The 15512-nt window shown below is 39.5% G+C and overlaps 1 protein-coding gene across 1 annotated transcript in view; it reads left to right on the top strand.

Annotated features, from left to right (window-relative positions):
- The window catches only part of LOC124604130 (erythroid differentiation-related factor 1), a 235027-nt gene extending 219970 nt beyond the window's left edge, over window positions 1-15057 (top strand). The window contains exons 19-20 of the mRNA XM_047136452.1: window positions 14300-14453; window positions 14588-15057. Coding sequence (XP_046992408.1) covers window positions 14300-14441 — 142 coding nt within the window. The 3' untranslated portion in view covers window positions 14442-14453; window positions 14588-15057. The remainder of the gene's footprint in view (window positions 1-14299; window positions 14454-14587) is intronic.
- Window positions 15058-15512: the final 455 nt, after the last annotated feature.

Below are 15512 nucleotides of genomic sequence, written 5' to 3'. Positions count from 1 at the left end.
ATGCCCTGGGTGCAGTACTTAGCAAACTTTGGTTCAAAAATAAGTACTTAGGGGCTAATTGCAGACCGGTGCAAAACCATTCCTTCAGCCAACTCTTCATCGGTAAACTTATCTATTCTGCTGTGTAGAACTGTTAACATACAACTAAATGTTACAGAAAGACAAACCCGAGACACAACTGAGCAATACCCAGTATAAGCAAGAGGGTGAAGAGTAAAGTGGATATTACTGTTGTCAGCAGCTATTATCATGAGGGAAAGGAACAAATTTGTTTCCAAATAATATACATGATGGTGCATACCATCAACATTTGCATTGTTGTGCAGATATTTCAGTGTGCTACAGATACAATGATAGATGAGAGCATGAAATCAAGTGAAATGCTATTTGTAATGAGCCACTAGAGACTGTGGGTCACTCATACTGAAATACTCCTCCAAAATGCCTTTGAAGGAGTTCCATTTCTCCTTTTACACCATCACCACCACACTGTGGAATCTCGCATGTGGGGGAGGGGGGGGGGGGGGGGGGGGGAGAATCTTCCGTAATACCTAGCACCTCTTTTAAACAAACTGCAGGTGTCAGTTTGCGGTGGGTAATTTTCATTTGTGGAGGATCTTAGACTTTCCACTTATCTACATTGTGATTGTGAAGCACATGCACTGCAGACAGTTTGTGAATATTGCAGATTAAAAACTAAGCTGTGGACCATGAATTTTGACAGTGCAGAATGACAGGCAAGTCACCTCCAAGACCATAATAAAATGCACAGTTTTTAAGAATGGAAACGTGCCTTTGTTCTCTCTACCCTTTAGTGTTGATTAGTAATACCACAGAGGCCACAGTAACATACACTGACAAAAAATCATGTGCATTTTTCATTCCCTTGATGTTCTGTAATAGTGTGTTCTTGCTCTTATTTTGGTGTGATACTCTTTTCTTGTTGGTAATTTTATCAGACAAATGTATGATTCTGAAAGAGGAGCAGCAGCCTTTCAAGTAGTTGCAGGAGCAACAGTCTGGATGATTGGCTGATCTGGCCTTGTAACACTGACCAAAACAGCTTTGCTCTGTTGGTACTGCGAACAGCTGAAAGAAGAGGGAAACTACAGCCATAGTTTTTTCCTGAGGGCATGCAGCTCTGCTGTGTGGTTACATGATGATTGCATTCTCTTGGGTAAAGTATTCTGGAGGTAAAATAATCCCCCATTCGGATCTCCAGGTGGCGACTATAAGGAGGATTTGTCACCGGAGAAACAAAACTGGTGTTCTACAGATCAGAGTGTCGAACATTAGATCCCTTAATCAGGCAGATTGGTTAGAAAATTTGAAAAGGGAAATGGATAGGGTGAAGTTAGATATAGTGGGAATTACTGAAGTTGTTCCCTGGCAGGGGAACAGGACTTGTAGTCAGGTGAATACAAAGTTATAAATACAAAATCAAATAGAGATAATGCAGGAGTAGATTTAATAATGAATAAAAAATTGGAATGCGGGTAAGCTACTACAAACAGCTTGGTGAATGTAATATCGTATCCAAGATATACATGAAACCCACACCCACCACTGCAGTACAAGTTTATATGCCAACTAGCTCCGCAGAGGATGAAAAGATGGAAGAAATGTATGATGAGCTAAAAGAAATTATTCTGATAATTAAGGGAGACGAAAATTTAATAGTGATGGGGGACTGGAATTTGATAGTAGGAAAAGGAAGAGAAGGATAAATAGTAAGTGAATATGGACTGCGGGAAAGGAAGGAAATAGGTAGTCACCTGGTCGAATTTTGCACAGAGTATAATTTAATCATCACTAACACTTGGTTTAAGAATCATGATAGAAGGTTATATATGTGGAAGAGACCTGGAGAAACTAGAAGGTTTCAGATTGATTATATTATGGTAAGACAGAGATTGTGGAACCAAACCTTAAAGTGTAAGATGTTTCTAGGGGCTAATGTGATCTCTGGCCACAATCTGTTGGTTATGACCTGTAGATTAAAACTGAAGAAATTGCAAAAAGATAGGAAATTAAGGATCTGGGACTTGGATAAGCTTGAAAGAAACAGAAGTTGTTGAGTTTCAGTGGGAGCATTAGGCAATGATTGGTGAGAATTGGGGAATACAGGAGAAGATGAATGGGTAACTGTGAGAGATGAAACAGTGAAGGTAGCAGATGATCAAATAGATTAAAAAAAAAATAAAAAATAAATAAAAAAAAGCCTAGTATAAATCCTTGGATGCCACAGTAGATACGGAATTTAATTGGTGAAAGGAGAAAATATAAAAATGCAGCAAATGAAGCAGACAAAAGCGAATACAAATGTGTAAAAAACAAGATTGAGAGGAAATGCAAAATGGCTAAGTAGGGAAGGCTAGAAGACAAATGTAAGGATTTAGAAGCATATATCACTAGGTGGAAGATAGACACTGCCTACAGAAAAATTTAAGAAACCTTTGCAGAAAAGAGAAGCAGATATATGAATATCAAGAGCTTTGGTGGCAAAAAGGGGTGGCAAAAAAGGGGTGGCTGAAAGGTGCGAGGAGTATATAGAAGGGTTATGCAAGGGAGATATACTTGAAGGGAATATTAGAGAAATGGAAGAGGATGTAGACAAAGATGAGATGGGAGATATGATCCTGCAAGAAGAATTTGATAGAGCACTGAAAGAGTAAGAGGACACAAGGCCCCAGGAGAAGATGACTTGTCAGAACGACTGATAGCCTTGGGAGAGCTGGCCTTGAAAGAACTCTTCCATCTGGTGTACAAGATATATGAGACAGATGACATACCCTCAGACGTCAAGAAGAACATAATAATTCCAGTTCCAAAGAATGCAAGTGCTGATATGTGTGATTATTACTGACCTATCAATTTAATAAGTCATGATTGTAAAATACTAACACGTATTCTTTACAGTTGAATGGAAGATCTGGTAGAAGTCAACCTCAGGAAAGGTCAGTGTGGATTCTGGAAAAATGTGGGAACGTGTGAGGAATACTTACCATACGACTTCTTTTAGAAGATAGCTTAAGGAAAGGCAAACATACATTTATAGCATTTGTAGACCTAGAGAAAGTTTTTGACAATGTTGACTGGAACACTCTTTGAAATTCTGAAGGTAGCAGTGGTAAAATACAGAGAGTGAAAGGTTATTTACAACTTGTGCGGAAACCAAACAGCAGCTACAGGAGTCGAGGGACATGAAGGGAAGCAGTGGTTGAGAAAGGGTTGAGACAGGGCTGTAGTCTACCCCAATGTTATTCAGTTTGATCCTTGAGCATGCAGTGAAGGAAACCAAAGAAAATTTTGGAGAAGAAATTAAAGCCCAGGGAGAAGAAATAATAATAATAATAATAATAATAATAAGAGGTATGCCAATGACATTGTAATTCTGTCAGAGACAGGTACGGACTTGGAAGAACAGTTGAATGGAATGGATAATGTCTTGAAAGGAGCATATAAGATGAACATCAACAAAAGAAAAAGAAGGATAACGGAATGTAATCAAATTAAATCAGACTGTGCTGAGAAATTAGATTAGAAAATGGGACCCAAAAAGTAGTAGGTAGTTTTGCTATTTAGGCAGCAAAATACCTGATGAAGGACAAAGTAACAGGATACAAAATGTGCACTGACAATGGCAACAAAAGTGTTTCTGAAGAATAGAAATTAGTTAGCATCAGATATAGATTTAAGTGATAGGAAGTCTTTTTTGAAAGTATTTGTAAGGAGTGTAACCATGTATGGAAGTGAAACATGGATAGTAAACAGTTTCGACAAGAAGAGAATAGGACCTTTTGAAATGTGGTGCAACAGAAGAGTGCTAAAGATTAGATGGGGAGATCACATAACAGTTAAGGAGCTACTGTATAGAATTGGCGGGGGGGGGGGGGGGGGATGATTTGTGGCACAACCTGACTAGAAAGGGGGGGGGGATGATTTGTGGCACAACCTGACTAGAAGAAGGGACCAGTTGATAGGACTCATTCTGAGATGTCAAGGAATCACCAGTTTAGTGTTGGAGGCAAGTTTGGGGGTAAAAACGGTAGAGAGAGACCAAGAGATGAATAGAATAAGCAAATTCAGAAGGATGTAGGTTGCAGTAGTTATTTGGAGATGAAGAAGCTGCCACAGAATAGAGTGCATGGAGAGTGCCATCAAACCAGTCTGCACACTGAAGACCAAACCACAACAACAATTTTCTCTCTCCCCTTCCATGTCCTCCTTGTATCACCGAAAATTCTTTTTCTCTCTCCTCCAGTTTCCTCATTGTATCTCTGAAAGTTGTGTCCACTGATGAGTATACCTTGGCCTCAGAAGTCCATTTCTTCTGTGTCTTCTAGATAACTGAATGGGAAGCTAACATTGAAGGCTTTGCTCTCTTCTGAAGTGTGGAGTTCTTTTTAATATTGCTTTTCTCTTCTAATTTTGTTATATCATTTGTATTGGTGTTGCCTGCAGAGCCAGGCAAACTTTTCTGCAACTTGTAGCTCTCAGTCTTGTTTCTTGGATCCTGCAGTGTGTCTGTATTGTCTTGTTTGTGGTCTCCTTTCTCCTAGATATATCATTTTCCAGTCTGCTCCTTCTGACAGTTTATTTATATTTCTCATATTCTCGTGAGTACGTTTCCTCCTTTGGTCATGATTGCTCTCTTGTTTGTGTTCGGGTCAAGTTCGGATTCATGGTCTCCATAGCCTCTTTATGTTTGTGTAAACTTCTCTTGTTCCCTGCTTTCCATCGTTTCCCCTCTCCTCTTTGATCTAGTGTTACCTCATTTGATATGCCCACCTCCTTGGTGAAGTTTAATCTATCTGGCACATCAGTGTCTCTTTATAGTGATCCAGTCATTTTTGTGCTGCATTCTTTATACCATCTTTTGTTATCTTTTTGATGTTGTTAGAAATATCTTTCATCGTGGATTAATATATGAATGGAAACAAATCAATTTATGAAAATATAATATAATTGGATAGATAAAAGAACTATTCGCCAAGCGGTAGCAGGAGAAAAGACAGAAAAAAGTTATGGAGATGTGCAAACTTTTGGAGATAGTGGCTCCTTCTTCTGGCTGAACAGCTGAAGGGAAATAAACGGGGATGAAGCAAAAGGTCTGGCAATGTTTAGGAAATGGGGGAGAGTTATGGAGAAGTCACCTGGAATTCCGGGTCAGGAGAGATTCACTGGACGGGATGAGGAGGAGACTGATTGTTGGGGACTGCACTGGACAAGTTTTGAAAACTCGAGAGCATGCAGGTGGAAGATAGAGAAATAAACAAGGTAGTAAGATAGTGACTGCTGACAAAAAAATCATGTAGAAGTTAATAAAAGCTAAGTGCATTATAGGTAATAGACAAATGGAGGAGGAGGGGGGGGGGGGGGGGGGGAGACAGAGAGAACTAAAAGGGAATGAAAAAAATGAATAGTTGCTGAAAAGAGACCTGAGTCCAAAGAAATTAATGTAAATTTAGGCCAAGTGAATAACAAGAACCAAGGACATGCTGTAATGCTAGTTCCCATCTGTGGAGTTCTGAGAAACTGCAGTTGGGGGGAGAATCCAGATGACACATGTAGTGGAACAGGCACCAAGATCACTACTGTCGTGGTATAGACTAACATTCAGCATTGCTTCACAACTGTTTTTCAGCTTCCTACAACATGACCCTAACCTGTCCTCTGCAAAACTCCAGGCCTTGTGTTCCCTAAAAACAGATTACCCCATCATTATCCTCACAGCGGTCACGGGATCTACCACTGTGGTGCCTGACTGACAGGAGTATATAAGCAATGGTCTATGCTGTCAAGATCCCATCACTGTGATACAAACTGACCTACATTCCCTCCTTGAAACAACAGGCACCTAACAAGCACTAACACCTCAATCAGTGGGAACTACTTATCCTACCAAAACCTTGCACTCCCACCTTGTACTGTCTTCCTAAGATCCTCAGAGCCAATCACCCTGGCTGTACCATCACAGCTGATTTCAAAGCACTCATGAACTTATATCTGCATTGGTTGATCAATACCTGCAACCTATAGCATGAAGACTCCCCGCCTATATTCAATACCACCCATTTCTTAGATAGTCTGAAATCTGTGTCCAACTCACTACCAATGCATGCCTTGGTTGTCACAATTGATGCCACCTTCCTGTGTACCAATATTGCCCACATACACGGGCCGTCTGCAGCTGAAAATTACCTGCCCACCTGATTCCATACCTATGACATCCTTCCTTCTCACCTTAATCAGCTACTTTACCTTTTAGGAGAAGACAGATGACACAAGAAGATGAGGGGCACTGCCATGGGAACCGGGATGGCTCTTTTCTGTGCCATCCTATTTGTGAGTTTCTTGGAGGGGGCTTTTGTGGTATCCATAAGTCTTCAGCCTTGGTTTAGTTTTGATACATTGATGACATCTCTGGCATATGAAGTCACGGTGGAGCTGATACATTAAAATTTTTTGAATTTCCAAATACATTCTCCAAATCGAATTTTACATGGTCCTATTCTGAATCCCATGCCACTTTCTCTGATGTTGACCTCATCCTCATCGAGCGTCGGCTACACACATCTATTTGCATTAAACCTACAAACAAGCAACAGTACTTATGTTTTGACAGTTTCTGTTCTTTCCATGTCAAACATTCCCTCCCATACAGCCTTCATATCCAAGACAAATATATTTGTTCAGATGCAGACTCTTTACAGCAGAACCCTACTGTTCTCACCTCAGTCTTCACTGGATGTAATTGCTCACTAGCCTAGTTCAAAAGCAAGTCTCTCGAGCCACCGAATCCAGTCTTGGTTTTGATAATCCCACCAAAAAACAACTTAAGACTAAATCTCTTGTTGCACAGTACTATCTTGGTCTTGAAAGTACTAATCAGTTACTTCAACAAGGCTGTGACCTCCTGAAATCATGCCCTGCAATGAGATCCATTGTGTCTGACATTTTGCCCACCACACCTAGAATCGCTTTTCATCCCCCACCCCAATTTCCACAGTATTCTGGTGGGGCTGTATGCTCCTTCACCCCTATTTCCCTACCCTGTGGCACCCACCACTCTGACTGTCCCCATTGTAAAACTTGTCCTATGCATCCTCCTGCTACCACCTCTACCAGCCCTGTAACTGACAAAATGTATACTATCAAAGGGAGAGCCACCTGTGAAATGATGCATCATGTATCAGCTGTTATGAGCACTGCTTGGCCTTCTACATTGGTACGATTACCACCAGGTTATTAGTTAGGATGAATGGGCACTGACAGATGGTCTATACTGTTGCAGATCAGTGGAAACTTAAAGCTAAACAAATCAGGAGGAGTGTGCTTTTTTAGCAGCAGGCTCTGGAGGGATACATATCCCCATAATGACAAGCTTCCACGTCAAAGCACCACAACCAATAAACAAAGCAACTGGACCAGATATGTACTCCCGGAGAATACAATAAGTAACAATAGAGGAAAACGAAGACAAGATCTAGAGAGCAAGGGTACAAATAGAAGAAGGCAAACTGGAGGGAGCCATGAAGATACAGGGTGTATCATAATCAATGGCGTAAACGCGTACGGTTGAAAGTACGCGGTACTAGAAGCAAAAAAGGCTGAGTAAACATAGGGTCGAAAATGCATACCTTAAGAGCTATGAGCAATTTTTCATCTTCAATACTGTGAAGCAAATCTCTTCTACTGCAAGCTCTTTGCTTTCCACATTTTGAGAAATAGTAAGATGGACCAAAACAAGAAAAAAGTCCAGTAAACATTTGCTCTAAAATGCATACCTTAAAAGTTATGAGCATTTGTTCATTAGAAGAGTTGTGTTTCCAAGAAGCGAAGATGAGCACATGCTCATTGCTCTTAAGGTATGCATTTTAGAGCACATGTTTACTGGACATTTTTTTTCTTGTTTTGGTCCACATTACCATTTCCCAAAATATGGAAAGCAAAGAGCTTGCAGTAGAAGAGATTTGCTTCACAGTATCAAAGATGAAAAATTGCTCGTAACTTTTAAGGTATGCGTTTTCGACCGTAAGTTTAGTCAGACTTTTTTGCTTCTACTATCATGTACTTTCAACTGTATGCGTTTACGCCATTAATTATGATACAACCTGTATACGCAGAAATAATAAAGGGAGTCATAAAAGTCAAATGAAGAACAGAGGCACAAAAATGGTTTGAGCAAGAAAAGTACAAGAAAAGAAAGGAAACACTGCAGGCACTATACATAGCAAAAACACACGTTTTACAGACAGAATAAATCATGTCTGCAGAAAAAAGGGAAAGATAAATCTACAATTAAAAGAAAAAGAACAGACTATATCAAGGAGGAGGCAAGAAAATTAGCAGTGGATGCAAAATGAGATCCATTCATACCAGTGAGGAAGAAAGTCTCATCTGCAATGGGAGACATCCACATGAAGAAATGAGAAACACATTTCTTGGAAATATTGAATAAACAGAAAAAGATGAGGCATATGAAATGGAAGCAACAGAGACCACATACAACTTTAGCTGAACTTAGAGAAGCAACTAAAGGAGGAAGGAACAAGAAAGTGGCGGGTCAAGGCAACATATAAATGGAACGTCTTAAAGGTTCCATTGACTGTGGAAAGACCTGATTAACAAATGCCTGCAGACAGGGAAGGGACACAGTTCCTTCAAAGTATTTCTGAAAATACTTGACATAATTGAGGGGAGCATCCCAGACTACCAGTTTAGATTTCTGAAGGAAAGGAACATGGTATATGCAGTGAAATACTTACAGGTACACCGAGACACCAAAGGGGAAAGAGCTACACAATTGTCATTGATATGAAAATCATGTTTGATTTACTGGAGAAATGAAAGGAATGACCAGAGAGGGAGACTTGCTAGTGAGATCAACCAAGGAATCTTGTCAATGAAATCTTATTCAAATAAACAACAATGTTGAAATCTCAGAGAAAATGATGCAGATAAATGGAGTTCTTCAAGGAGACCCTGTGACTCTAATACTGTTCAGCATCTATACCAGGGTCAGCTATGGTGTGCCAAAACACACACGAGGCGGATGTGTGGGCTGAGGCTCAGCCGATCTTGCTGTACTCAGTCCTCATTGGAAGGGTTCAAGCAGTGTGACATTTCATTTAGTATTGCAGTGTGGTGTTTTTTGGTTGGCATGACTCTTTCAGTTTGGGAAAGTCATGGTGTCTGTGCTGTTTACTCTTTGCTGTTTGTTCATAGCATGGAATACATTTACAGATCCAGTGGCTGTTTGCACAAAAAGAGGCACTTCAGTAATCTATCATCACAAGCTTTTAAAAATAAATGAGAATGACGGAAGAGAGGAATGAGAACTCTGAGTATCTGTTATGATTTTACATAATCACGGGTACTGGAAATTTGCTATGAAATGACATTACAATGTCATCAGTATCATACAGAAAGAATTTAAAGCTTTAGTTGACAGTCAAAGAGCAAAAAATTACAATAATCAAAAGAGGAGTTTCGTACATAAAGAAGCACCTCATGCTAAATTTGTAGGCATAGAGCACATGAAGAAATTGGTAGTACAAATAGTAATATTTTGTGAAGTTGTGCTCATTATTCCACTGTCAGTTGTTACAGTTTTTGATGGAATTGGGTGAAGAGTATGGAAGCTTTATACAGGGTGTCTCTACTATGGTTCATCAGGTATATTTTCTCTGAGGTTTATACAGATATTTTCAATTTAGATTTTGCAATGTGAAGCTGGAGTCACCCCAAAGAAATACTGGTTATCGGGTCTTTCATGCGATACACAGTGTTGGTGGGTGTTTGTTTCCTGTTAGTAGCTAAATGGTTTTTAAAGTGGGATTTTACATGCCCATACAATTGAGGGGTCCCAGATTAGTCAAATGTGATATTTATTTTATCAATTTATAGTAATACGGACAGCAAAACACATAGTGACAACAGTGCCCTGGCCCGCGCTGATTACTCACGCCACGCAGCAGTGCTGTTCAGTTGCTGCTGATTATGATGCAAACTTTGCATCATAATAAGGAACTGTAATATCATATAAATTTCTAGTTGTGTGATGAATGGCAGCTAGCTCTAAATGTAGAAAAATGTAAGTTAACTCAGATTAGTAGGAAAAAGAAGCCCATAATGTTAGAATACAGCATTAGTAGTGTGTTACTTCACAGAGTCACATTGATTAAATATCTAGGCGTAATGTTGCAGAGCAATAAGAAATGGAACAAGCATGTAAGGATTGTACAAGGGGGCATTCAATAAGTAATGCAACACATATTTTTTCTGAAAGCAGGTTTGTTTATTTAGGATTCCAGTTGACCGTATTATTCCCCACAGAGCCCTATTTTTTAACATAATCTTCTCTTGTGCCACGCTTGTGCCATCTACTAGTAGGGCTTGTATACCCACATGGTACCAGTCTACTTGTCCACAGTGGAGCCAGTGTCTTGCTGCATCAATAACCTCCCAACCATCCACGTATTGCTTCTCATGGAGTGTACCGTTCTTTGGGCCAAATAGATGGAAATCTGAAGTTGTGAGATCCAGGCTGTAGGGTGGATGAGGAAGAACACTCCAATGAAGTTTTGTGAGCTCTTCTCAGGTTTGCAGACCAACAGGGATGTCCATTTGAGCAGTGAGGTGTTTGATTGTGATCCATTGATCACCTTGAATGAGAATGTCTGCCAGGAATAACAGCTACATGCGTCCAGCTGGCACACAGGAGATCGGACAGGTTTGCAATCCCTTTTTGCGATGATGACAAATGCCTTGGCCAGTGACTCATTGTGCTTTTGTATGCTGCCAGGCCTCCTTAGACATTCTGCAAGTGGTTGTGAATATCTGTGATCGATACTGTTGTTTTCCACCAAAAATGCCGTTTTGGAGACTACATATAGTGCCACCACCTGTTGGAGCTTCATGAAACTTTAAGAGCTGAAGCAGGAAAGTTCCACAATCACCCACAACAAATACACATTTTTTTAAACTGAAACTGCCCTAGAAAAAAAAAGTTGCATTACTTATTGAGCACCCCTTGTAGCAGGGAAGGCTAGTGGTCAGCTTTGGTTCTTTGGAAGGATTTTAGGCATGTGTAGTAAATCTGTAGAGGAGGCTGCTTATGGGACAATAGTATGACCCATTCTTGAGTATCACTTGAGTGCTTGGGACCCCACATCAGGCAGGATTAAAGAAAGATGCCGAAGCAATTCAGAGGCGAGCTACTAATTTTGCTACTGCTAGGTTTGGACAACACCATGGAGAAAATTTAGAGAACTGTCATTTGAAGGCAACTCCATAATGATTCTGCTACTATCAACATACATTTCATGTAAGTATCATGAAGATAAGAGAAATTAGGGCTTGTACAGAGGTTTATAGACAGTCACTTTTCCCTTGCTCTATTTGTGAGTGGAACGGGGAAAGGAAGTCATTAGTAGTGATACAAGATACCCTCTGCCACACATTGTATGGTGGCTTGCAGAGTATGTATGTAGATGAAGATGTATCTATATTTCAATCTACATCTGCCCCATGTAATCATTTTCCTCTTCCTTTGACCTAGAACTTGTCTCTGGAGCTGACAGAAATGACCATGTCTTCAACCTGTTCTTTCAGCAGTCCTTCGTGAATCCATCTCTTTTCAATTACCTTCTTTGTATGGATCACAAGCCTAGATCAGTCCTGTGGGATAATATTTGCAATGGCTTCTTTTTTCAGCATTTCAATCTTTCTGGGTGCAACCTGCATTGCTACCTTTCAACTGGGTCCATACATTCTCAGTTACATTTAAATGAGCATGATATGGAGGAAGCTGGATTACACTTACGTTTTTTAGCATTAGCCAGTTCTTTGACTTGGTAGCATGGAGCTTCTGGCCAATACAGTGCTACAAGTTCCATTAACTCCACTTAATTCATGCCACATTCAGCTTTATCCGATGGAACATTTCTTTGCACCCAGAACAGAATATCTGCTTTCCTCCATTGTATAGTTGGAGCTGTATGTACCACAAAAGAGTGGCATGGCGCATTGTCCATTACTATTGTTCAAATTATGAGAAATATTTTGCTGCAGAACATTAGAAAACCACTTCATGAAAACTTTGGTGTTCATTTCCTCATGATAATCGCATTGCTTTCTGGAATGGAACAGCAATAAACAGTTTTTAATGAAGCCATGAGCAGAGGCAGCATGAAAGACAGTTTTACTGCCACGATTTCCTAACTGTGATTTCGTTCCTTGTCCTGTGTGGTCCATCCACCACTTTGCTTTAACAATGTATGATACGCATTGAGCCAGGTCTTTTGCAGCCACACAATGTCTCTGAACAAAATGCTTCTCATGGCACATAGGTATCAGCCTCTCTAGACTACTGTGTCACTTTTCTAGGTGATAAATGTCCAAGATGAAAACTTTTCTTACCAGAAACGAAGCCCGTGAGGGCGAATTTGAAGTGATGACATACTCCCATTGAACAGCTCTGCTTCTTTCGGCTGAAAAGAAATTTATTCATAGTAGGGTATTCCTTGTACTGATAGTAAGTATACACATGCTGGCAAGTGTCGATACTGGTTACCCATCTGTCAACATTTTTTTCTTGCCAAAAAGTGAAGTAGTGTTGCTTCATCACTCATGTCTCCTCTTTCCTTCTGCTTCCCAATTCTCAGCACCATAGGTCAGTGAATGTTAAGTGCAGCAGCTGCTCTGTCAACCACTCTTTTAATGTCTAAAATTGGACTGCTACTATTGCAGTCGTTTTCAGAATAACTGTGCACAGAGCACACACTTTTACAGCCTTGTGCACAAATTGAAATTACTCTTCCAATGCTTGATATCTTCACAGCGGGAGAATGTAGCCTCGGATGATGTCTTTTATTGTGAATCTCATTTTCAGATATGCTGCACTATTATTATTAATGCAACACAAATACAGAAACACTCATTCACAACAAGCGACCATTGCAGAACACTTCAGTTCCAAAAAATACTTCACGATGAGAGCTGACAAACATAAATGCATCTTAACGCGTGACACCACTTCATACTGTTTGTCCATGGTGTGGCGACAAGGAAGCTTTTTTAAACAAACCCCTAGTGGCTTGACAGGGAAAGCCAGCTCGCCATTGGTGTCTGGGCAACAATGTCAAGTTACCTCTGTTGAGCCAATTTACAAAAGTCACAAGTAATTTTAAATGCACTATATATTACAGACAACAGCAAAATACTTTGGCATGCAAATTCAGGAAGCAGCAGCAGCCATCAGAGTCTCACACAGTAATCCGAATGTAACCAATATATTGACAAGCATATTGCTAACACTATTCAAGTGATAACCTATGGAATGGAGATTGTATGGGAAAAACGCAAAATAGGTGATAAGAAAAGAACAGAAAAAGTTAATATGATGTTTATGGAATGAATACTAGGAATAGGAGAAACAGTACTATTATGACTTATATATGAACTCACAAAACAGTCTTATTTTATAGAAAACATTAGATTTCAACACTGACCATATTGCACATGACCATGTCGGGGAAAAAGGAGATTGACCTAGAGTTATACAACACATCAGCCATAATGAATGACAGCTTAACCAGAGAATACAGAATCAGAGTCATGTGGCAACAAGAAGCACTATACGTGAGTTTTATCATAAAATATGAACCAACAACAAATTCCACAAACTGACTGAAGAGTGCAAATGTGTGTGTGTGTATGTAGAAGGATGTAAAAAATACCACATTATAATGTGAGCAGAGAGAACAAAAACTGTAACAGACTATAGCAGAGACTAAAACTCGTAAAATTTGTGTACGAAAGCTCAATCTGAAGGCACTTTCTCATTCATAATAAACAAACGACTCATGAAGCAGCGCTACTTACAAGTGCAGCACAGCTTGCATGAAGCAATCAGGAATATTGGCTGGATTTGTGATAAAACTGCTCCTAGCTTCTGCACCACAGTAATGCATTTGCTCACCATTTGTTCCTTGTTTGTGAATGTTTGGCCTAAAACAATATGATATTGATGCCATAACCTCCATATTTGCTGGACATCTGATTCTTGTCCATTCCCAAAAATAAATAAATCCTTAAAGCAGACTGGATTGTCAGATGTTTAGTTTCCCTGGCCAGCAGTTACTTTCCATAAAATAAAACATTGAAACACAATATGGCTGTAAATAAAAGCAACAAATTTGTTAAAGTTTTCTAAAAATGTTTCTGCATGTTTTTATTTTCCCCACTATCTTCTCACTATTTTGAACTCAATTTTTTTGGAATGTTATTGCAGGACAGAAGGTCAACATGCAAAGCAGTGTAAAAATTTGTACCGCCGATCTCTGGAGGATGGCACAGATCTGTTAAGCGAACTAACGAGCATTTTGACTGACATTGGCTCAGGTCAGACTGCTGTGTATGCAGCAGTGAGGTGATAGTTGCTCTTTGTAAGTGATGCTCCTACCCTTTTAAGTTATGTGTGCTTTTTGCAAGATTTTTTAAAGTTATATGTTGCAGAAAATGTGATATAGAAAATTGTGAAAAGTTAAATAACCCCCCCCCCCTTTTTTTTTTGTTTTAGATGGAACTCGTGGTTCAGGAAGTTGTGTTTCAGTTCTCATAATGTTGGACACATGTGATAGTTCTCGGACTGTTGTAGTGGACTGCAAGGCTTAGTGCCCTGAAAAAATATTGTGACTGTTCTATAATAAAGAAGTATTTTCATAACTCTTGTTGTGTATAGTGATTTTATCTGTAGCATGAGTGAGTTTTCTTTATTGTTCTTACCAGTCATTTGGTTCCTTGTAGTTTTAATTTTTTCATGCATTTATTTTTGGCCTTTAAATAAAATTTTGTTCTCATGTAAGCTATCACAGTAAAGTGTAATTGAAGCACTGTATACGGCCACAGATGGCTTGTCTCTAAACATTTTGTGAATGTTGGATATATGACAACATAAATGTTTCACTGTACTCCTTTGATATTGTTTCTAAAATTTCCTGTATTATATTTTGTATAATTACTTTCAGAAATATATGAGTATTGATTTAATTGTATTTTGATATCATTTGTCTGTAAAGTGTGAGGTTACAGTATGTTGCACAAATGTAATACTGTTGGCACGGCTATCGATCAGTCCTACTTTGAAGAGCACCTTCACTGTAAGGAACACTGAATCAGATGGCCCTGAAAATCTGAAGCAGAGAAATAAATACTTGTAGCTGCTAAACAGGAAAGTGTCTCAATGAACAGTAAAGCTCTTGAACATAACTTACCTCAGCATTTCTTTAAATACAGAATGCAAGAGTAGCTTTCAACAATATATTGACATTTTCATCCTTCCAGTAACACTCTCCAAATCAAATGGGCTTCATTCATTGAAAGTAGCATTGACCATGTTCAGCTGGTTTCAGGCAGCTGTCCTGGGCTGCTTAACAGCAGGGAGTCTGGGGCAAACAATCATGCTGACATTGTCTTATATCTCCAGTGCTGCTGCACCTTCTGAT

The sequence above is a fragment of the Schistocerca americana genome, chromosome 1 (genome assembly GCF_021461395.2).
Source record: "Schistocerca americana isolate TAMUIC-IGC-003095 chromosome 1, iqSchAmer2.1, whole genome shotgun sequence".
In the NCBI taxonomy this organism is placed as follows: Eukaryota; Metazoa; Arthropoda; class Insecta; order Orthoptera; family Acrididae; genus Schistocerca; species Schistocerca americana.
Note: the sequence above shows the minus strand (reverse complement) of the source record. Positions and strands in the feature narration are given on the sequence as shown.